Source organism: Onychomys torridus, chromosome 13, assembly GCF_903995425.1.
Source record: "Onychomys torridus chromosome 13, mOncTor1.1, whole genome shotgun sequence".
Lineage (NCBI taxonomy): Eukaryota > Metazoa > Chordata > Mammalia > Rodentia > Cricetidae > Onychomys > Onychomys torridus.
In genome coordinates this window covers 69020595-69044945 of record NC_050455.1, presented here as the reverse complement: position 1 = coordinate 69044945, position 24351 = coordinate 69020595, and the positions used below count along the sequence as shown (strand labels likewise).

The 24351-nt window shown below is 43.6% G+C and overlaps 1 protein-coding gene across 5 annotated transcripts in view; it reads left to right on the top strand.

Annotated features, from left to right (window-relative positions):
• The window catches only part of Atp9b (ATPase phospholipid transporting 9B (putative)), a 230947-nt gene that overhangs the window by 197622 nt on the left and 8974 nt on the right, over nt 1–24351 (top strand). For 3 of the 5 annotated variants that reach the window (XM_036204413.1, XM_036204416.1, XM_036204412.1), the window contains exons 16-26: nt 2513–2674; nt 3338–3430; nt 5422–5505; nt 6109–6279; nt 10173–10271; nt 12169–12258; nt 14348–14516; nt 14750–14814; nt 15644–15799; nt 15967–16031; nt 19137–19245. In XM_036204413.1, coding sequence (XP_036060306.1) covers nt 2513–2674; nt 3338–3430; nt 5422–5505; nt 6109–6279; nt 10173–10271; nt 12169–12258; nt 14348–14516; nt 14750–14814; nt 15644–15799; nt 15967–16031; nt 19137–19245 — 1263 coding nt within the window. The remainder of the gene's footprint in view (nt 1–2512; nt 2675–3337; nt 3431–5421; nt 5506–6108; nt 6280–10172; nt 10272–12168; nt 12259–14347; nt 14517–14749; nt 14815–15643; nt 15800–15966; nt 16032–19136; nt 19246–24351) is intronic. The other 2 variants (XM_036204417.1, XM_036204414.1) reach the window with 1 other exon arrangement.

Below are 24351 nucleotides of genomic sequence, written 5' to 3'. Positions count from 1 at the left end.
TCTCATAGTACTTGACAAGCACTAGGCGTTCTGTTACAGTATGTATGATTTATCTTAAGGGCGAGACACAGAGAGCTTACTAAGACCAGCAAAGTGAACTGATCAGAGTGTACTGATCAGTTCCATGTTGAGAAGGGGACAGGAGGACTCGAGTCAATGAAGGAAATTTCTGCGTGTATCCAGAACAGAAGAGTTGAGTGCAGTACTTGAAATGGGGGCAGGCCAATTCAGAGTGCAGGAGGAGAAGGGCTTGTGTTTGCTCTGTTGATGTTCTATCATCTCTTCTGTTACAGCCTAGCCTGCTGAGTACATTTACGGTCTGATCATAGTTCCACTCCATTGTCCTAAGCTAACCCCAACAATGAAAACGCTGTGAAGAGATAGTTATTGTCCCTAGTGCACTGCTATATTTTGTGACTGGTCACTTGCAACCACCTGAGTCTGTGTGGTTGCCGTCCTAAACCACCCTCCTACTTGTGCAGTTCACTGCTTTAGGAGATGTCATGTAAGAGCATGGAGAGCCTCAACAACCTACAGGGGAGAAGGCATCACATTTCCCCTTGGTAGGGGGCACTGGGCACTGCACCCCACATTCTCTTCTGTCTTAAGGAACACCCAAGTAGTTCTGCCCTAGTGCCCCTGACACTGACACATGTTCCTGCTGTGTGCCTTGGAAGGTCTTAGCGTTGAAGGTCAAGAAACAACTCTCCATCCCAGCCTCTGTAAAAAACACTTTTTGAAAGTATTCTGCCGTTGGGTTTGTGGGAAATTACCTAGAAATCCTGCTTTTAAAGTGATCCCTGGTCTTCCCAAAGAAAAAAACAAAATGGACTCTGTGCCAAAGGACTGAGGATCGAACCCCCATGTCTGGTAACCACATGTGCATCCTGCTGGGGACCCTCTGACTGTGAAGGTTTCATCTTCACCAGATGCTGAGGGGTAGCCCCAAGCATTGCCATTGTACAAAGAAACAGATTTTGAGGCTGCCACCATTGCAGAAATTCTGGATCTCTGCCTAGAAGTTTTATCATATTCTCTCTAAGGGAGTGAGCATAGACAGAACACTAAGACTGAATTCTTGATGCCTGGCACAAGACAAGATTTAAGTGTTCTTGATATTTCTTGAGTTCCCAAAGCCCAAGATAAAATCTAGATGTTCAAGCCGTGTTAAAACTGAAAATACAGAATCTCACTCTTCCCCAAGAGAGGCTCTTGCTGGGCAAGAACTGTGTGTGCTTCCGGCCTCTGGCAAAGCTGCATCTGGGGGACAGAGCAAGGGAAGGCCCCACCTGGAACCCACTGAGGGAAGCTGTGGCCTTGCTGGACTGGGCTGGCATTCCTTTAGGCTCTGAGAGGGTTGGGTGCTGTTTTACGTGACTGTGAGGAAATTGCTCTAAAGATAACCCCTTTCCAGAGAAAGTCATAAAGACTTCATGTATTAACCTAAAATTAATTATGCCACTAATGATTTTTAAATTTTATAATAAATAACTGTAAATAAAAATAGATCCTATGTTTGAGAACCTACATAAGCCAGGAATTTATTTACATCATTTCAGCCTTAGGACAGTTTGCAAGTGTCTTTTTCACATTACAGAGGAAAGCAAACCTTGACAAAATAAAGAATTGGATGTCACAGCCATACTCAACTCAGAACCCAGGCTGGGCATCTACTTTGTTATTGTCTCTGTTTTAGCTATCATTAATTGTCAACTTGACACAGACTACAGTCACCCAAAATTGAGTCTCAAGTGAGTAGTTTTCTTTTATCTCATTAATTTTTGGGCATGTCTGTAAGGGATGGTTGAAGGAATGTCCAGCCCTCTGTGAGTGCTGCCATCCTTAAACAGGTGGTCCTGGGCTGCATTAGAAAGCTGTCACACATGAGGCTGGGAGTGAGCCAGAAAATGAGCCAGCAAGCATGTTTCTCCATGGTTCTTGCCCTGACATCCCTCAGCCATGTGATCTGGAAGTCTGAACGGAGTTAACTCCTTCCTCATGAGGTTCCTTTGAGCCAAAATGTTTTATCACAGCAACAGGATAAAACCAGGGCAGTCTTCTTTACATTTGTAGCTGTTATGTAGGTACCTTGATGTTTATTGTGAGTTCATTAATCAGGTATCAGCTTATCTGTTCTACTAGGGAAAAAAAAGGATAAAGAGGATGGAAAAGCCTGCAGAACCACACGTGGTGAATTGGGACAAATCATGAGACTCAAGTCCTAAATGAGTTCTTAGGGATTCTTTCATCACGTCTGAAGCCATCTGCTTTGGGAATCCAATCAGAACACATTGCAAAATAGTCTTTATGGTGCATAGTGGTCTCCTTTTAAACAAAAAATACCTTGTTCACCTGTTAAAGAACTGTTCAAAAGTGTGCGGGAGAGAAATGGAAGTTACCACACTTTGTTTCTCTGCATAAGTTGTGTCCCAGTGGCTCTGCACATCAGTGTGCTGTGTTTCTTCACGTAGTTTCCCGGGTGGCTCCTCACACCTTCTGCTCTCCTCCTCAGGTAGCACTGGTGCGATGGACAGAGAGTGTTGGGCTCACTCTGGTCAGCAGGGACCTTGCTTCCATGCAGCTGAAGACCCCCAGTGGCCAGGTCTTGACTTACTGCATCCTGCAGATGTTTCCCTTCACCTCTGAGAGCAAGCGGATGGGCATCATTGTCAGAGTATGTCACGGTTTCCCAGCTGTACTCACACCAATTTCTCCAGTCACTGGTTTCTAGGCCTCTAAGTCTATATAACCCGCCCCCCCAGAAAAATCTCAAGGTCAGATATTTACTCAGTACTTTGTGCTTTATTATTGTTTTGTTAAAAAGAAGAAGAAAAGAAAAAACTCAATAATATGTGAACTGAGAAGCTTGTATGGCTCCAGTTGGTAAAGCCGTTCTTCCTACAGCCACTGAAGCAGAACAAGCAGAGGGCAATAGTAATATTTAATGAAAACTGTTTTGTTTTGTCCTCAACAGAAATTATATAACATGCCGAAGAATTTAATGAGACTTGACCACAAAGTTACTAATACAAACCTTTTTTTTGGTTACCTTAACCAGTACCAAAATTATATTTTGTAATTTCATTTGCTAAATAATGAAATTCTGTCACACTTGGGAAAGTGGAGAGCATTAATACTTACACTACAGACCAGATCTGTCTCAAGAATTAAAGTGCAGCATCTTAGGTGTTTGCTGACTTTGACTCTCACTGCACTGGTGTTTAAGGACAGTTTCTACAAAGACCTGCTTCCTCTAGATCATCTCTTTACGCCAGTGGTGATTTACAGGGAGCAGTGCAGCCCAACTGTTTCTGTGTCTGTTCTTACCCTACTACAGGATGAATCCACAGCAGAAATCACATTCTATATGAAAGGTGCTGACGTCGCAATGTCCACCATTGTCCAGTACAATGACTGGCTAGAAGAGGAGGTAAGCAACCTATTCTCAGCATTGTACAAAATGTCTCCATGAAATTTAGTAAGCCGGCGACAGAAAAGTAGTACCTTTTCCACACTTGTACCATTGGAATGAACCATGTCGTCCCCATTTAAGCCAGGCATGGATAGGTGGCCAGGGATGGTAATACTTTTCTACTAAATTTTCTAAATATTTGTAGTTCCTTCCAGGTCCATATAAATAAAGGCTAAAACCTTGGTTAGTTACAAAAACTCTGTTTCCTATAGAAATAATTGCCATTTTGTTTAGCATATGAAGTATGCAGATATGTAAAAGTAGGTCTAAAATAGCTTTGGACACATAACCAATTAGGTGTGTATTTATATGTATTTTTTAACAATATTGCAAGGAGACTTTAATTTTTATTTTAATCTAATGCTAATTTGTTTTCCTAAAAAAAGAACAGAAAATAAGGTACAAACATAAGCAACCCTATATTGTTATTCCTAAACTATAGTTAGCCTCATGAGGTTATAATATTTATTGTTAAAGTTGTATATTGGTCAGTAATTAGATTTCAGAGTAAAACTAGGGTTGCTAGGATTGTACCAGGTCTCTCTCTTGTGTACACAGTACCTCAGGTGCCTTGGTCTCTTGTCCCACTGTCAGACTGCAGAGATGATCTGTCAGCACACAGCCACACCCGATATTCACGATGGTCCTGGCAATATGAATCAATATCTCCTTCGGGGCACTTTGATTTAATCAGAGACATGAATAAATTAAACTCCCTGAAGACCTAGTAAAATGCCATAAAAATTACTTTTGGTCATAATGACATGCAATTAATTGTAAAATACTTGTTTAATTTATTTAGCTTTATGAGGTCAAATCAATAAATGTCTTGCAACAGACAGATAATGTCAGATTGTTGTTCAGAAAGATAACTTCATTAAAAATCCTATGCACATTTGTTTGTTGAAATTGTATTTTCTTGCCATAGATAAATCTTTTGCTTCTTCACCACCAGTATGTTATATATGTTCTGTTGTAGCCTGAAAGCCTTTCACTTTATCAGCAAAGTTCCTGGGTGTGTTTAGAAACATGCATGTTGCCTCGGGTTCCTTAGGGCCTGACTCCTACCTGCAGTATGGCAAGGACCCTTTCTTTGGAATCACACTCTTTACAAGACAAGGTGACATGTCTAGCAGTGGGATTGATGCCACTGGAGCAATTTAGGTGTTGAAATGAATCACTGGCTACCTTCAAACAGGTGTGCCTAGAACACAGCCAGCATTGTACCCCAAGCCCTCTTTCTTTACCTTAGCCCAGCTAAAACTTTCCTGCTTTTAGTAGGTGAAAACAGTACTCTGTCATAGTTATTATGCACTGTAAATGGGATTAGTATCTTTTCACACACCTATTGAATGTATTTCCATTTCCCATTTATTATATAAATAGGATGATGACTAGTCCAAGGCCCTGTCTTTCCTTGTCCAGTTAAGACCTGAGCCCCAAGCTTGGTGCATAGGGTGTTGACCCCGTGTGATCAGCACTGGCATGTTTGTGGTGCTCTATCTCTGCCAGATATTGGCATGCCACTTTACACCAGAGGACCAATGTCCTTCCAGAATAGCCCTGTTGAAGCAAGTTCTATGATGAAACTGAAGCAGACAGCGCAATGCTTTGCCCAAGAACACAGGCTGCTGGGATTTGGGGGCCACCTGCCATGTCTCTTCCTCACCCCCCCTTCGATGGGGCAGTTATGCTGGAGACCTCTTGTGGGGTGGGGTACAGTGGCAGGGAGAACTTGAAGACACATTCTGCTTGTTTATTCTACCTTCCCTGGGCTTTGCCTGTACTTTTCACTCAGCTGTGCTGTGGTCTGTGGCCCCTGAAGTTCCTGTGCTTCCATGTAGTGGGCCTGCAGCCCTGCCCAGGAGGGTCCTGAGGGCTCCCTGAGGACAGCCCTGCAGTCCGTCAGGAACTCCGGGAGCCACAGGTGACAGCCACTTTTCTTGCAGTGTGGAAACATGGCACGTGAGGGACTTCGGACCCTTGTGGTGGCCAAGAGGACTCTGACAGAAGAGCAGTACCAGGACTTTGAAGTGAGTTACTCAGTCCTTGCCACTCAGGCCTCTTCCTTCTTCCGAGAACTTTGTTCTCTCACTCATTCCGGTGCAGTTATAAGGTCAGTGTTTCTGAAGTGTGGGGGCACAGGCTGCCTTAGTGATTGGGGGCCCTGCAGTGTCCACAAAGGCCAGAAGCTCCATGTCCTCAGCAGAGGCTGGGTGTGCCTCATAGGTACTTCAGACCTTGGAGCTATCTGGATTCTGGAATATTTACATAGATGACAGGTTACATTATCCAAAGCCCCATAAATCCAAAATGCTGCAGAATTTTTTTTTAGCATGATGTCATTGCTCAGGGTGTATCTGACTTTTGATAATTCAGTTTCCATATTAGGGAAAGTTCAGCTAGAGTTAATAGATTTTCACATACCAAATAATTACAAATACTCAGAGCACTTACACAGAGCATTTATACAGCATATTACCTCTGACCCCAAGAGCCGATTCACTTCACACTGAGAGAGCATTTACACATGTGTCCCTCTCTCCCCTGTGCCCTCAGAGCTGATACAGTGCAACTGTGTAAGTCATACACACGAAGCATGCACGTACTTGTGTGCCTGTTTCTTCTGTCCTCAGAGCCGATACAGTCAAGCCAAATTGAGCATCCATGACCGGACCCTGAAAGTAGCTGCAGTTGTGGAAAGCCTGGAGAGGGAGATGGAGCTATTGTGCCTCACTGGGGTGGAGGACCAACTGCAAGCTGATGTGAGGCCCACACTCGAGATGCTGCGGAATGCAGGAATCAAGGTACAGTCCGCAGCCTCCAACTGCCAAAATTGCTTCCTAACTGAGTCAAACTAATGTTTTCTTTGAAATACTATGTTCTATGGGAGGAGGAGGGTACAAAAGATAGCTTCTTCCTTATTGTCTTAGTTGTCTAGCTCCAGAAGTCTCCAAAATGCCCTACTCCAGACTTCTCTCTTACTCTCTTTCCTCACTCAAGACAGCATAGCCCTTCTGAACAGGGTTCTGACCCTGTACCTCCCCATGACATATGTACTTCCTGGGGATAGTCTTAGGACCCACCAGCTTCTGGCCAGTATGTACAGCCTGGGGTTCACACTCGCCTTGCTGATTATTTCCTCACCTGTGCACCATCAAAGTTCTGCACCCTCAGAATTGAACAGAAACCTTCCTGGAATAGCCTGTGTACTCCCCATACCTAGATCACCCAATAAGCATCTGTGGTCCTGGGTGCATTCGGGTGTCCAGACCACATTGTAAGTGGTACAAGTTAGGGAGGAGGCCAGTGCAGGGGAAGCCCAGCATCGTGTAGGCTTTGAGTTGTTGCTGAATCCTTACATGGTGACTCGTCACATGCTGTTCTAGAGCTGGGCTGGACAGAAACCTGTTGTTAGGTAGGGTCATTCAGAAGCTGTTCTCTGTTCAGCTGGCCATGCTTCTGAAGCAGTGTGTCTATTGCTGCAGAGTTAGGAGAGGCCTGCAGTGAGCAGTCAGCTGCTCCTGTAGTTCTGCCCAGCCACAAGTGCAGTGCTGGCATCCTTCCTGCAGGGACATGCAAGAATGCAGATTCAGGTGCAGAAGCGCTGTTCTCCCTGCACTGCTTGACACGACAGGAGTTCTTCCCTGGCCCTTGTGGCCACTACATTACTCTCAGGAAACTGCCTTCTCTCCCAGGACCTCCCCTTGCTTTCCAGCTGCTCCGTTGTGTAAATTGACAGTAGGAACACAGTTTGCAGGAATCCAGCTGACATCCCTGTCACGAGTTGTGAGGGTCAGTCCCTTTCCCAGTAGACTTGGCTTCCAGGGTGGCATTTTCTCTGGAGACATTCTCCCTGCCTGCTGTGCTTCAGTCCACTTTCTTTTCTCTTCTTGTCTAAATCCAGCGTTGACAGTATTAGTTTGCGGGAAGCTGCTTTCTTAAGTGAGGGTTAGATCAGGTAGGGTTAGAGGTTAGAAATGGCTGAGTGTTTAAGTAACCTATGATCTATTTTATGACTGTGTATGCTAGATTATCACTATTAAGGTAGTAAAGCTCCTTGGCACAGAACTTCAGGTATTTAGTAATTCTGTGCTGTAGTGGTCCGAGCTGTCTCTAAGCCCTGCCCTCTTAGCTCCGCTCCATGTACCGCCTGACTAGACTGCTCTGAGGAAGGAAGTGTAGTGTTGTCAGCCATATCTCCCCATGCTTCCTGAGTGACAGCGGCTGCCCAGCAGTGGCAGTGCACACAGTGGTCACTCGCTTTGTCATAGTGATAGTCCCTAATGAAAGGATGCTGATCCAAGAGGACAGCCACAGCTGGTTACACCGCTGGAGTAAGAGACTGGCCATGATAGCATCAGTAATGCTGTGCTGCATAAATACCTGAATCCTTTACTCCTTTACAGTCGGGGCCTCTAAAGCTTTTCCACTCATGAGCCTGAGGGACTGGGTTTCATGACCCTAAGTATATACGGAGTAATCTTACAAACCAAATGCTTACTGATTATAAACCATAAAGGAACTCATTTTAAAACAGTTCTTTATATGATTTTACCAATTCACTAAAGACAAAAGCCAATTTACATACGAATGAGATTAATGTCTTTTTTACTTTAGTATAAAAATTAGGTCTTAATTTGATACAGCAGTTTGTGTGGAGCATCATCATCAACATTTTTCAGAGTTGACCACTATTTTACTTTAAGGTGTGAATGCCATTTTGCATAAATACACAGTGAGGGGAGGGGCAGAGGCTTGTTTAGGACCACTTCAGAAATGAGGAATTCTGGGGCCGGGCGGTGGTGGCACACGCCTTTAATCCCAGCACTCAGGAGGCAGAGCCAGGTGGATCTTTGTGAGTTCCAGGCCAGCCTGGTGTACAGAGCAAGATCCAGGAAAGGCACCAAAACTACACAGAGAAACCCTGTCTCGGGAAAAAAAAAAAGAAATGAGGAATTCTGTCCCAATTCCAAGCCAAAATGGGTTGAACTTTTTTTTTTTTTTAAATGAAACTCACGTCAGCAATTCAAACAGAGATTTTTAAAGTTAAACATTGTAACACATACAATCCAGACATTTACATACTGAGGAATGACAGTATTGTTTTCACAATTAAACCATTACATTTGGGAAACAAAAAGAAAGTTTGTACAGTAAACCACTGCAGTTCATAACATTCCATAGTCAGGAGTCTGAGCCACAGTACTTCAGACTGCCCACAAGTGTTGCATAGAGGAAGGTGTGCACATGTTGTGCTCAGAACCCAGGCTGCAGTGCAGTCCTGTGGGGCATCCAGGCAAGTGCTTCCCAGAGCACTGTGGGCTCTTCAGACATTTGCTTTAAATTACATTTTGGTCATTGCATATTCAGAAACCTTTTCATTGCCATTTTTTAACAGTAATCCTCACAAGTAGTTATATGACCACGTACGAAATTCTGACCCTCAGTTTAAGCAGCAGGAGTCTATATTTTCACAGTGTGTTGTCCATGTGTGTGCAGTTTTTAATGCTGAAGTAACAGTTTGACACTTCATTTGATAAAAGTACATTTTGGCTTATCTGTGGTCCCTTGGCCTGCTTGAATGTCGCCTCCCAGCTGAAGAACTATATTGACATGAAGGTCTGTGTGGTCCTCTGGCTCTATGCACTGCCTCTCCACATCTTAAGGCTCCTTCCTGCACAGCCTCAGCTGTGTGTCTGCGTACCACTCTGACTTGTTCTTCCTAAACAAATCAGCACTTTTTTTTTATTGTGGTGTAAAACACACAACCATAGTTGCCTTTTAGCACTTGTAGGTATAGCAGGTTTTCTCAGACCACCAGCCCCCAAATCATGACTCAGAGACTCATTATTAGTTATGAGTGCTCGGCCTTAGCTTACACTTGTCCCACTAGCTCTTAGAACTTAATTTAACCTGTTTCTCTTCATCTACATTTTGCCTTGGAGCTTTTTACTTTTCTTTCTGTATGTCCTACCTTTCCTGTTTCTTCTGTGTGTGGCTGGCAGCTGCCTGCCTGGCTAGCCCCAAACATCTTGCTCCCTTTCTCCTTCATTCTCTTCTCTCTGGAGCCTAGAGTCCTCCTCCTCCTTATTCTCTGCCTACCAGCCCTGCCTGTCCCTCCTCTGCATAGCTATTGGCTGTTCAGTTTTTTATTAGAGCAATCAGGTGGTGCCATAGACAGGCAAAGCAACACATCTTTACATCGTTAAACTAATGCAGCATAAACAAATGCAACACATCTTTAAAGTGTTAAAGTAATATTTTACAATAGTAGGTAAACAGTTGAGCTCATGAAATAAAGTCACAGTTTTCCACAGCCATTGCTGTTCCCATCTCTATAACTCTCCTGCTCCCCAGCCTTAAACTTCCCCACTAAAGTTCTCACTCCTCATCCTATGAATATGGCTTCTCTGGACTCCTCATAGATGTGGGATTATGCAGTATTTGTCCTTTCTATCTAGCTGATGTCATTCAGCAAAACGATCTTCAGGCCCCTGTATCAGAACTTTCTCTGTTTAAGGATCCTGGAAGTGGCCACGTCTCATTTCTCCATTTGACTCCATATACTCTTGGCTGGCTTTACCTCAGCCTTATTGTGAGAATCCTGTGAGTGTAGTATACAGACATCTGTGCACAGAAATACTTTAAAGAAATGAAATCATACTATTGAAGTTCACAAGCTTAAATTATTTCATAGATTTGGATGCTAACAGGCGATAAACTGGAGACAGCTACCTGCATTGCTAAAAGCTCACACTTGGTGTCCAGAACTCAAGACATTCATATTTTCAGGCCAGTAAGTACATTTCTAAATCACTTTGAATTGTTAAATGGCTTTTGTTCATTTGTTTGGTTTTTGTTGTGGTGGTGGTTTCGGGTTTGATTTGCTTTGGGGTTTTTACAAGTTTCTCTGTGTAGCTCTGGCTGTCTTGGAATTCGCTCTGTAGACCAGGCTGGCCTTGAACTCACAGAGATCCACCTGCCTCTGCTTCGCAAGTGCTAGGATTAAAGGTGTGTGCCACCATACCCAGCTAAATTGTTGAGTGTTTATCTTACAGTTAAAATGTAACTGCTAAATATCTTTTAAAAAATCAGTGTTGGAGATGTCTTTTTATTCCATAAACACATGCTGAATGGCTTTGAAATGCATTTTGATGGCAAACAAGCTGTAAGTTGTAAAGCATTTTTCTCTTGTACATTTCATATTGCTGTTGCTATAATCATGTTACTCAAAACTTCAGAAAACTCTATGTTGCTTTTTGAACATCATTTCTGTTAGCTGTACAGCAGTTCCTCCTGGGAAGCAAGTGCAGACAGAAAGCAGAAGACCAGTCTGCCACCATTTCAGAGTAAAAGCTCCTCTGTAACTCGTGCAAAGAAGATGATAGGAGAATCTGAATTTATGTCTTTACTGTACATACTAGTTATGATGAGTTTAATTCAAACAAGAAGTAGATGTTCCTTGGGTCATGATTGATGGTGGGCAAGCAGACACCATGTGTCTGTGGCTGTCTAAATAAAGTGCTTGCACCTACAGAAATGGTTATTTCAGTATCATTTACATGTAAATGTATTTTATTTTGAAACATCAGAATCTCAAATTACGCCCTGCAGACTACTATTTGCAATTAAATTATTAATGTTTCTGATAAAACTTCCAATCAATTTTTTGTTGACTTTTCAGAGTTATGGCACCACAAATTAAAATTTTCACAATAAAACCTACCTACTTAAAGATGACTTAGAGATTAATTTGGAGCATGTGAAACTTTTAATTTATTTCACTCCTATATCATTTCTTTTATGCCCTCTAAAATCTTCACAGAAAGCATATGCAAAGCCAGTGCATTGATTTCTGGTATATTTTCATTCTAAAATTATTATTTCAAGCCAGGCGGTGGTGGCGCACACCTTTAATTCCAGCACTTGGGAGGCAGAGGCAGGCGGATCTCTGTGAGTTCGAGGCCAGCCTGGTCTACAGAGCGAGACTGAGGAAAGGCGCAAAGCTACACAGAGAAACCCTGTCTTGAAAAACCAAGACCAAAAAAAATTTTTTTTAAATTATTATTTCAAGATTATGGCTAGATTTTACCCTTTTTATACTGCTTACATCTTTAAACATTAAGCAAAAATGGATGAGATAAGTTGAAACTCATGGCAGAAAGGACAGAAGTGACTTCATGAAATTACTTTGCATTATTCCACATATTATAAAGAAACGTGTTTAATGAAAACCCCAGTCTATGTAATTATGGTTCTTACCTGGTGTGTGAGAAAGGGAAACTCAACCTCCTTGGGCCTTTGTATCCTGACTTATAATTCCCTAGGGCTATGTTTGTGATGTATAAGCCAGTGATCTTCAACACTGCTCACAATACTCACCTACCCCACCACTGGCCTAATATATCATCTAGAAAGTGCTGAAAATCCTTGGTCATTACATTCTTATAAGAATGTTTTTACATCAGCAATAGCCCTTGTATGCCTTCATGACCACAAATCAGAAAACAGTCCGTTAGAGGTGTAGGTGCAAAATTTGTAAGGTCCTTGTTACAGGACTTCTGTTAATAGGTTAAGTACCTTTAGGTTCTAAATACAATATCTAAAGGATCCTACTGTGAGTCCCTGAAAATGTCTTACTGGTTTATTGCCTGCATTTTTAATTCATGGTGCTTTTTTTTCCTCCAATGAAGGTAACCAATCGGGGAGAGGCCCATTTGGAGCTGAATGCATTTAGAAGGAAGCACGATTGTGCTCTAGTCATATCTGGGGACTCTCTGGAGGTGAGATGAGTGTGGGTATATGTGTGTCTGTCTCCTGTGCTGACCATGTACTGCCTGTGTACCTGTCTGTCTCCAGAGGTCAGACTAGTCTGTAACAGTGTATGTCTTGCTTCTGAGATAGGACTGTCAGTAATGTACCATGTTCTATCTGTCCATCTGTCTCTTAAGACTGATGTCTGAGTAAGTGTGTCTGTCTGTCATCCCAGGTCATTGAGCCAGAATGTCCTGAATAACAGATATTCCTCAGCAGCCCAGCTAACCTCTCCTGTCATGGCAATTGTGGAGTTTTTGTTTTGTTTCATTTTGTTTTTCCTATGTAGCATCAAGACTTCTGAATGGTCAGTCCTATGGGCATGCTGGCCATGTCTGCCTGATCCTCTGTCCCTTCCTGTTTAGACACTGCTTGAGTTCAGCAGATCAAGGCCCTGGCCTGATTTTTGGTCCCCTGCTCATTGTTACTAGCATCAGCCTCTAGTGGTCATGACAGTTCAGCCCACAGTTTTATTATGTGTTAGTCCAAACCAGTGTTTCCAGGTGTGTGTTTATGGGACACATGGCTACCTATGTAGAGGTGGTGGGCCCTCCAGTTAACCTCTGGCATTCATCCTTCAGGACATGTAAGAGTGGGGGCCTAAAGCAAACTGCAGGAAAAACCCAGGTGGGAGAGGCTACTGGGCCAGTTGTTATTTGTACTTAACTGTATGTGTGGTTTTCGCCTTCCTGGATACATGGTTGAGGTAGCCAGCTCCTCCGATTCTCCCTACTTCTGGTTCTCCTGCCCTAACACACTTAGGATTATGGGCCTCACATTGTGACATCACACAACATTGGTGTGTTTCCAAATCCCAGTATCTGTAGAGCCACACTGCAGTTCTGTTAAGGTTTAGTAAGGTTTGATCCTTGCTGTAATAAGGATTTCAGTCAGTGCTTGCTGACCACTCCCAGCATAGCTGAATTGTGACTTGGGTTGTATCAATGTCTAGTGATCATGAGATGATATTCATTTTGTTTTTAATATGTTCCAAATAGTCTTTTCCATTTGTAAAAGTAGAAAAAAAATTATTTTCTTACATTCTGATGTGTTCCAAAACATCTTGTAAGTAGCCAACCAAAGCACACCTCTTCTATGAGATTAAGGTTATATAAACAAGAAATCCAAACCAAAAGAAAAATAAGACACAGAAGTTGAGACAGTTGTAGTGTGTGAAAATGAGTGCTGGGAGGCTCCCAAGGCAATCCTCCACTTGACCTTAGACATCTTCTTTCCCTGAACAGAAAGCAAACAGAAGGCAGTAGCCACAGGCCCTTCTCAGGCAGACAGGTAAAGGTGGGTTGACGAGAATCCTGGCTACAATTGGAAAAGGAAGTTTTCCACAACTTCTGGCAGAGCATACACTTGCCACCCCCCATGAAGCTGGCAGACAGGTCTCTGGTCTTTCAGAACATAAGCACCCTCCTTTTGTTGGTAGCCTTCTGGGCCATATGACTGAAGATTTGCTCTTCCGGTACCTGTCCTTCATGATAGGAAAAATCTTAGAGTTCCTGGAGAGTAAAAAAGACTCCTCCCCTTAGACAGTGCTGTGAGATTTGGGGTTTCTCAAGCAGGGTAGGGAATTAAGAACTGGAACTGTCACTTTGGAAAGGCCTTGAATATCTGATATCATGGATCAAACCAAGATCTCCATCAGCCACATGCCTGGGAAGCACTGAAAGCAAAATAGGAATATAGCCTAGGGGGAAGATGTTTGTGTACCTGCTCCAGAGAACACACATCTTTGGATGCATTAGTCTGGCAGCTCTTCAGAATGTCCTGTGGCCCCTGACCCTTGCCTCTGCCTGCACCATTCTCCACCCACAGTGCACTACTTTTAGGAGACATCGTGCTCTTTCTAGGCCAGAGCTAGGGACCTGGCCACCCCATCCATCTTCTCATATCTTGCCCTCCTGCACAACTGAACAGGTTATGCTGTAGTTTGGAGCCATGGTCCCAGATGAGACCCAGAAACCCAAGTCTGCTTACTTAAGAAGTCTTAGGCTTTCCCACAATTCTGCTTACCTGCTGCTTGAGTCCAGGGTTATGTGGTGACAGTGGAGTCACAACACTGTCTCCCAGGTCTGCCTGAGGTACTACGAGCATGAACTTGTGGAGCTGGCATGCCAATGCCCTGCTGTGGTCTGCTGCCGCTGCTCACCCACCCAGAAGGCCCACATCGTGACTCTATTGCGCCAGCATACCAGAAAGCGCACCTGTGCCATCGGTGAGCCCAGCACCTTCAGCCATGCCATGGGTGGGTGGTGGGATAGTGTGCCACCTTCCTGTCAGCAGTGAAATGTGACCAACAGCCAACTTTTCAACATTTACAGGCAAAATTGTGTTATGTCTCTAAAGCTGACTTGATCTACATTCCAGGAATTTACAGTAGTATAAAAGAAAAAGAAGCATATAATGGAAAGATGTTCTATTTAATCTCCAACTCTTGGTGCTTCTCAGGTGATGGAGGAAATGATGTGAGCATGATCCAGGCAGCTGACTGTGGGATTGGGATTGAAGGGAAGGTAGGTTTGTGCTTTGTCACACCCAGACAGCACATGTGCTTCTGTTCAATGCCAAGCCCCATCCTGGGAGAAGTCAACAGTCAGTCTGTTCTTTTGGTCTTCAGGCCCAGCCATAGGTTGTTGGTAAACAGCAGGAAATTAGCATCCTTCAGCATCCTTTTTATGCTGGGAGTGTCCTTAGGACCTCTTTCAGGTCCTCTGTGCTTGTGACCCAGGTCCAGTGTCACTAATTCCCCTGCATACCTTTCCTGGGCCTTCGCTAACCCTCAGCTCCTCTCCCCTGCTTCATGTGCTTCCTTCTCTGTGTAGGTGACCCTTTCTCCTGCCAAGTAAGCCAGGGTTGAGGTTTGTGTTTGCAACAACCTTGATTGTTCCTTGTGTAGTCACCCAAATATAAATACACATAGCAAAACTAGAGAATTGGCACAACTTGATTTGGACTTTTTCTTTGGCTGCTCTGTTTTCTCCCTCATGGTAGATTTGGAAAATCAGAGGTGGGTTGTTTTTGCAGATGTGAGGTAACAAAGGTTGAGGAATTGTCTCGGAGAGGCCTGGGGCGTGTGATGAGATAGGGTGTCCCCATAGCCAGTGCTGTTCCCCCCTTCTTATTTTCTGTTGCGAGGAGACCAAAGCCCCTTCCTTCTTGTGAGCAGCAGCTGACACCTGTGCACAGGTTCTAGTACAGGCTCCTCTACCTCCTGAGTGAGCTCTCTGGTGCAGATGGGGGAAGCTGTGGGTGTCGAGCAGGCATTGCCCCAGTACTCATTAATTCAGATGAACACAAAACCTTGGTTTTGTGTGCAGTCCTCAGTGTGTGGTGTTTCTTCAGGAGGGGAAGCAGGCTTCACTGGCAGCGGACTTCTCCATCACACAATTCAGACACATCGGCAGGCTACTCATGGTGCATGGGCGGAACAGCTACAAGAGGTCTGCAGCACTCGGCCAGTTTGTCATGCACAGGGGCCTCATCATCTCCACTATGCAGGTAGCAAACCAACACCAGCTTACCACATAGGCAGTGGCTGTTCCATTGGGAGGTGACCACTGGACTTATTGAGTGTCATTCTGTTGTAATGAGATCCCTGCATAGAGATGGTATGAATGTGAACATCAGCAACTGTGTCTTTAACCTATGGTGTTTTGTCTTTTAAGGCTGTGTTTTCTTCAGTCTTCTACTTTGCATCTGTCCCTCTGTACCAGGGATTCCTTATGGTCGGGTAAGTGAAGCAGATGTTCTTGGTGCCTCTCAGCTTCATGTATGTGAGAGCTTTGATTTGGAAAAAGACATGTAGAATATTGAGTGATACTCATGGTGTTCTGAGTAATTCTTGGCACATAAATATTTAAGGCGACTAACTGCTGTAAAGTCTTAACTGAGTTTGAAGAAATTTGAAAAACAACTGGACACTTGAGCTTTTTAAGACTGTGCTAAGTTTCTCATAGATTTTGTTTTCTTGGGGAAGCCATAATTTGTGTCAGGAACCACATCAGAGCTGAGGTTTTATAAAAGAGCCTTGTAGCATAATGAGAGGGGCAGAACCAAGGGGCGGGCACATGCCAACACTGCCGTCAGCAGGGGTTGAGGCAGGCAGGCCACAGCTGCAGGCCTCCTGAACCTGCCCCTGTCCCAGTAGGGATACAACATCACCATGAAGGGAAAAGGACCAGCCACTAACCGGGAAACAGGATAGAAAGCAGTGGGACATCTTCTTAGCTTTGGGAGAAATATGCTAGTCTGTCCCTAGCAGCAAAAAACCCTGCATTTAAAGACAGCCACTGAGAGATGGTAGACAAGTGCTTCAAAAGTGTAGTGTGCCACAATGATGTTGTCCACCAAGTCTGAAAAGTCATCCTCATCCTCAGTTGTTATACGTAGATATCTTATAAATGTGACTGTTAGTGAGTGACCACAGAATAAAAGCTGTCCCCTGCCACTTTCTGTCCGTGCCCATCAAGGCTCGTCGTTAACCTCAAACCAGGGCTCCATCTTATAACCAGAAAGAACCTGGAAAGTGACAGTTGCAGCCCTGACCTTGGTGTTGCCCTCACTGTTGAAGCATGGAGGTGGCTGTCCTCCAGACATCCCTGTTTGGCATGTGAGGACAGAGAGAGGCACCTGGGAAATTCAGGACCATGCTGGCTCAGACTGAAAAGGATTGCCTGGGTGCCGCCCTCCTCTGCAATCACACAGCACCTTTCTCTGCTGTGGGATCATCCTCTTTACACTGTAAAGATTTGTCACTCAAATTGTTTTAATAAAATGCTGATTGGCCAGTGTCCAGGCAGGAAATATAGGCAGGGTGACCAAACTAAGAATGCTGGGAAGAGGAAGGGCGGAGTCAGGAGTTGCCAGCCAGACACAGCGGAAGCAAGATGAGGAATATTGTACTGAAAAAGGGCACCAAGCCACATGGCTGAACATAGACAAGAATAACAGGTTAATTTAACTGTAATAGCTAGTCAGTAATAAGCTTGAGCTACCAGCCAAGCATTTATAATTAATATTAAGCCTCCAAGTCAGTTATTTAGGAAGCAGCTACTTGGTATTTGAGAGTTGCTGGTGGAGCAGAAACTTTTGCCTACATTTCTCCACAGTACTCAGCTGCCCTCCTGGCTGGTAGAGGGCAGACAAAGCAAGTTCTTTCACCTGCAAGCTGATATTAGTACATCCTGAGTGCATGGGACATCTCCCAGGATTGCTAATAACTTAGCCAGAAACAGGAAGGTTAAGGTCTTTGTTAAATGTCAGGTCCTGTGAGTCACCTGTCCTCTGTCAATATCAGCTCTCTGCTGTGAATGCTGTGTCCTCTCTGGGCTTCCTGCCTTCTTACACCTCACTGCATCATCAAAGCAGAAGGCGTATCTGTAGCTTTGCCTCCAGAGCATCGTGTCTTTTCCCACAGCATAGCCACCCTCTTTCAAGACTCTATATCCTGTTGGGCCCACCCAGAGAATCCATGGTAATATCTCGTGGATAAGTCCTCAGCTTAGTTATGTGAACTGCCTGTACACTAGTTCTGACAAGGACTAGTGGGTCTCTGGGAAGCCAGCATGTCTCTGACCATATTGTGATATAATGAAGAAAAGGAAGGCCTCACATCTCAGAAACAGATGTGTTTGCCTCCCACCATCCTTGACCATGGCCCTGGGAAATGTACATAATCTCCTGAGCCTGTTTGATCCCACAGGACAGTATAATGAGGAGCTCCAGGTGGTATTTCGGGCTCCTTGTAAGTGCGTCACACAGACTGCAACAAATCCTAGGTGTGCAAAGAAGCAAGAGAAAATCTGCCTCTGCTGTGTCACTGGAACCCGGCGTGGTGACATTCCAGCCCGAAGAAGTGATAGATAATCTGCACAAAAACTAGGACAAGCTGAGCATAGTGGTGCATAAATAATCCCAGCTCTTGTGAGGCTTAGGCAAGACAAGTTGAGGCCAGCATGTGTATGTAATGAGTTCCATTCCAGCCTTGACTACAGAGTAAGACCCTATGTCAGGAAGAGGGCATTGGATGTTTTTACCAGTTTTATTTGTGATAAACCCAAATTGGGATTAACCAAGATGTATTCACACAAATTAGCAAATGGTTCAATGAGTATAGCTTATCCACCATAAGGCACCACTCAGTTGTAAGGAAGGCACTGCAGAGCCACAGCCTGGATCTCAGGGCATGGCACTGAGTCTGGCAAGCCATCCCCAAACTTGCCTTCTGCCTGTGTCTCTACAGTAGCCTAACATAACAGAAAGAATGGGTTAGATACAGGCCTGAGGGCTCCCTGGAGTCGAGGAGACGGGGCATGCTGGTGAGCTGGGTACTGAGTAGCATGCAGGACCGCACTGGGCACTAGCATGAAAAGGTTAAGATAGCTCTGTATCAGACGGCTGCATGTGAGTCTGCCAGGGCCAGGCAAAGTTCACTAAGGAAACTGGACCTGTGTACCATACTGTGTAGTCCTAACACACCGGAGGCTGAGGCAGGAGGATCACAAGTTCAAGGCCTGCCTGGGCTTCCTAGGAAGTTTCAGTTTATCCTTGGCTGTGAGAACCCTGTCTTAAAAAATAAAAAGTTTAAAAAGAAAACTCTAGTTTTAAATGGGTGCCCCTCTCTCTAAGAGTCTGCGATTTATACACAGCCCTGTGCTGGGCTCGGTAACCAGGCTCAGGGGGAATCTAAATTGGTGCCACCGTGGGGGTTTAGGTGTGTTTTATAAGATTGCGTTTTGGAGACTTGAACCGACCTCTGAATCTAGAAATGTGGTCTCAGTTGTGTTACACACATTGTTCATCAGGCTGACGAGATGTGGCCTTCTTGTTCTTCTAGGTATGCCACCATCTACACCATGTTCCCAGTCTTCTCCTTAGTGTTGGACCAAGATGTGAAGCCAGAAATGGCAATTCTCTACCCAGAGTTGTACAAGGACCTCACCAAGGTAAGACCCCAGTGCCAGCCTCGTCCAGTGAGAGCACACCAGCGCTGGCCTTTGTGTGTTTCAGCAAAACAGAAACAGCCTCTTTCCTGGATAGCATACAGCTTGGCATGTAGCAAGCATAATAAAACATGTTTTGAAGTACTGTTTTAAAAAAAATTCTCAACTTTTTGTAATAGGCATGTGATGATACATGTAAGATAAGAATTTAATGAGTGTTTTGAGCCATCCATGGAACTTTCATGAATTTAGCAAAGACATCCAAATCTGTGTCTTCTGTCTTACAAAAGACCCTCTCTAGCTGTGGCTCAGCCTGCCTAGCAATGTCGCCATGTGAGAAGACCAGCCTCCTTTTGCTCAGTGCAGAATGCAGCACTCTCCAGCTACAGATCTCTAAAGTCTGTGACTAGGGGTATCTGTGCATTCCTGGGTCTCTAGTTGTGGGTTTCAGAATTACACCTTGGAAGTGGTTCACAGCGTGTCTCTGTCCCGGAGACATGCTCTGTCCTGTGGAGATAGGGCCAAGCACAGTCTGCCTGCAAAGACTGGCGCTGCCACTGTGAAGAGGCCCCGCTCAGCCTGGAACTGCACTCTTAAGAAGATTCCTAAGGAGATTTGAAGTTGGCCATGTGTTGCATCAGAGCATATTTGTAAAGCTAAATGCCAAGAGGACAAGAGAAGAGGAGTAGCTGAGCCCTGCACATACAACTTGTTGTAACTTCAGAATCCCTACATGGCTAGCTTTTCCCAAACCAGCACAGAAAACAAAACCCACTAACCTTCAAGTTAATTTAGGTTTTCAGTTGATAACCTGAAATTATCAACTCCAGTTTAAAGCAGTATCAATATGATCTAGTGAAGAAATAATTAAATTGGGTGTTCAAGGAATTAGTTGCTAGCTCAGCTGACCGTTAGCAGATTAGGATGTAGCCTAGCTGATTGCTAACTAATGGACTAGACTGTAATCAATCTGACTGCTAGCTAACTCACTAGACTGTAATCCAGCTGACTGCTTACTAACAGACAAGACTAGTTCAGCTGACCATTGACTCAACAGATAAGTGTTAGGTAAAGTCACATTACTTTAGGGGTTTCATGGTATTATTATAAGGACCAAATTTATAAAACTTAAGCCTCTTAAAAGAGCTATAAAGTATCCATATAATTTTTCAGGTTAAATGAATCTTCATCATTAGAGTAAGGTGTAAATGTCAGAAGAGATTATCCCAAATTTATACATAGTGCAACCAGAAGGAGCACTTTGAGTCTGAAATCCTCAAATGAGACCACTGTGATAGGATCAGATAGGTCATAGAAACAGAAACTATAGGAAGTTATTGCAAATGACTAATTTAGTAGCTTGTTCATTCCTTATCTCCAGATTCTCTGCAAATGTTTGCTTAACAAAAGGGAGAGACCAGCTTTTGATACAAGTTGAGACACCTGCACTCTCTCCCCACCCCTCTGAGCTCTAGGCAGTCTGCATCCCATTAGAGTCAGGACACTGGGAGTCGTGTTGCTCAGGTTACAGCACTCATTCATGGGTTTAGAGGGGTTCCCAGTAGCAACAGTGAGATGACAGGTAAGCACAGTCTTCCACAGGCACTAGAGGAAACATGGCTTTCACCACCTGTAACAGTTTAGGCCTTGTAAGATCCACCAGAAAGCTGTCATTCTTATCTTTATAGTATCTATCATGTTCCATCTCTGGTATACTTCAAATCCTTCAAAAACAAAGTCATAGCAAGTGGATTAAGTTGAACTGTCTTATCATAATGAGAAGAACCATTTTGAAGCTTTTCATTTCTTCTGAACACTTTGGCGAGACATCCACATGACTGCTCTTTCTGTCCTTTAATAATCACGGAACCAGAGATGGGCTACCATGTGCCCATGTAAGAAGCACCTGCCAGAAATGAAGGGCATGAGGTGTAGTCCTTACTCCCGGTGAGCCTGCATTTTAGCAGCAGAAGAAACCATGTTTTGTGGTAAATGCTAGGGTAGTAGCAGAGGACAGCAGCATACAATAAGCCATAACTTGTAACAGTTGCCCACTGCTAATTTATCCAGCAGCCAAGGGAGGTACTATGTTCTTTGCACTTAGTCACTTTTCCATTGCTATGAAGAGACACCATGTCCAAGGCAATGTATAAAAAACAGCATTTAATTGGAGGCTTGTGTACAGTTCAGAGGAACAGTTCATGACCAGCATGGCAGGGAGCGTGGCAGCAAGTGGGGAGACATGGTGCTGGAGCAGCTGAGAGCCTAAACTTGATCCACAAGTAGGAGGCATAGAGTGAGAGTCTGGGCCTGGCGCAGGCTTTTGAAATCTCAAAGGCCACCCCAGGTGACACCTCATCCCCTCCAACAAGGCCCGCACCTCCCCATCCTTCACAAAACTGGTCTACCAGCTAGGGACCAAGCGTCCAAATTTGAGTCTTTGGGACTATTCTATTTCAAACCACCACACACTGTCTCCTGCATATACTTGATACCTAGCCGTTTAGTCAAGAGTGTAAATAGTACCAGTATTACAGATCCACCTTACTGTTGTAATCAGATTTGCCATTTGTGGACCTAAACATCTGTTGGTATGCTTCTACAGCCCAAACCATACCTGCCCCTTCTTATATGTCACCAGCTGTGGTTTAGGCCTTGGAGACAGATATGTCTGGTGTCTGTCTGTTTACTAAGTAATTGATAAATGAGGGAGTAAATCATTCAACTACATGAAAAGGCAACATTTCCTTTTCCAAAAAAAACCAGTTTGCTTTTCATACAGAAAATAATGTATTTGTAACTGATATACTTCTTGTTCTTTCTTTGGAACACAGTTATGCTCTGAACTATTAAACGTTGCTTCTCTTGAGTTTACTCACTCTTTACGGGAAATTGACATGCTGGTACCTCCCCCAGTCCTGCAAGTTTCTCCATGTCCTGGATGGACATATTCTTAGAGAGCTAGTGAGTCTGAGAGTAGGGCTAGTGAGGGGTTCAAAGTCATCGGAGCCAGCCCACACCCTGAGGTGTCTCCTGGCTGGTTGTAGATTTGGCTCACAGGTTTACTTCATTGGCTAATGGCAGAACTAGTTTGTCTTTAACAAGTTGCCAAGACAGCCATTAAGTGGTTGCAAACGGCCCTTCGGAGGAGCCATGCAACTGTCTAGCATTTCTTCTTTTCTGTAGCATATTCTCAGAATGATTCTCCTTTAAAATGTGTATGTGTGCCCTGTATAACTTTTTAAAGTAATGCTGAATAAAACCAAAAATTAAAGGCACAGAATTTTACAAAGAAAAAGAATTTTAATTTCTTTTTTGGTAACATAATTATATTGTAATCTCATAAAAGATAAAAGTATTTTATGTGATTTCTAATTCTAATATACTAGCAATAGTTAGACCAAAAAAATGCCATTTTTAGCAATATAAACAGGCAGAGCACTTTACTATAACTCTGATAAAATACACAAAACACATGCACAGGAACTATGGCACACCTTTGAAAGATTTCTAAAATGTAAAGGGGTGTTTTTGACTTGGGGACTGAACTTAATGTTGATTATTTATAAACTGGCTCTAATATTTAGATGGAATGGAAGGGAAACTGGCTTTGTTGAAACAGCTTGGGAAAAGAGCAAGGTTGATTGGCTCACTTTCATATTTCAAGATTTGCTGTAAAATAACAGTAAAGGCAGTAGACAGGACAGACACAGAGAAGTGGAGAGAAAAGAATCCATACTTCACCTCTGACCTTTGAATTCAAGTGGAGGAATGGGTGGTATCAAAAGATAATGTCAGGACAGCTGGTCATACTTTCAACCTTTACTCCCTTATTCCACATGTGCATAGGCTCTCAAGTGACCACCGGTGTACATGTAAACTGTAGGCCTTCTGGAAGGAATACACGACAGAATAATTCATAACTTGACAAAGAGTTTTTAGACATAGATCAAAACCATTATCCATTAAGGAAAAAATAAATTGGACTTCATCATAACTTTAAAGTTTTGTTTTATGAATTATGTAGTTTGGGAAATGAGAGCATGAAGCCACACCATGGACTGGGAGAAAATATGTCCAAGTTACACTCTGACAAAGGACTTTTATTCATAATATATAAAGAGCTCTTAAGATTCAGCAAGAAAGAAAAAACAGTTTAAAGAGTGAACAAAAGATCTAAACTAACATCACAGTTGATGTACAGTTGTCAAGGAAGCCTGTGAAGAATGCTCAGCATTATTTTCCACCTAAGTTACAAATTTAGACCAATCAACTAGCATTACATGCCAATTAAGAATGGCTAAAATAACTACCCAGGGCTGGTGAAGTCATGGATCTTGGAGGACAACCTATCACGGCCACTTTACTCCATCATAACTCCTAACTTTATTCTAAGACCTGTGCACCCACAAATAAGTGTGGCTATCACCCCAAATCAAAGAGTCTTCTTTTTGTAGCACACGGAGACCATTACAGAAAGCTAAACAGGTCAGAATCAGATCAGCTATCATGGAGACCCCAGCCCCAGCAGACACATCCACAACACTACTCCTGCACCTAAGGCTTAGGGACATCTCCGAAGAGAAAGTGAAGAGAAGACCAGGAAGTCCACTGTGAGATTGTCTTCTAGAAATGACAAGGAAGCTACCTCACGATACCTCAACAATATGACTGCTTAAACAAGACCTGAACAATGACAATACCAAACAAGGGAAAACCCATACGGTCCTACCTCTAGACTAAGAACTACAGAGAGCTAACAGCTGTGGGGAGGAGGAGAATTAGTCTTTCCCAAGGATGAGCTTTTAGTTGGTTATCCAGTACAACTTGATCAGCTCTGAAATTATACACACACAAGCAACACCAAATGGACTCAGCAGTCTGTACTTCTATATTTATGCACACATATATAATGAATATATTTTTATATATATTCAAAGAAAAAGAGGCCATCAATTTAAGAGGAAGTAAGGGGAGGGGTCTGGTAGGGACTGGGAGGAGGAAAGGGAAGGGGGAAGTGATGTAATTAGATTTTAATTTAAAAATAGACTTTAAAAAAAATGCTAAAGTTCCCAGTACTCTTAAACCCACAAGCTGGTGAGGATGTGC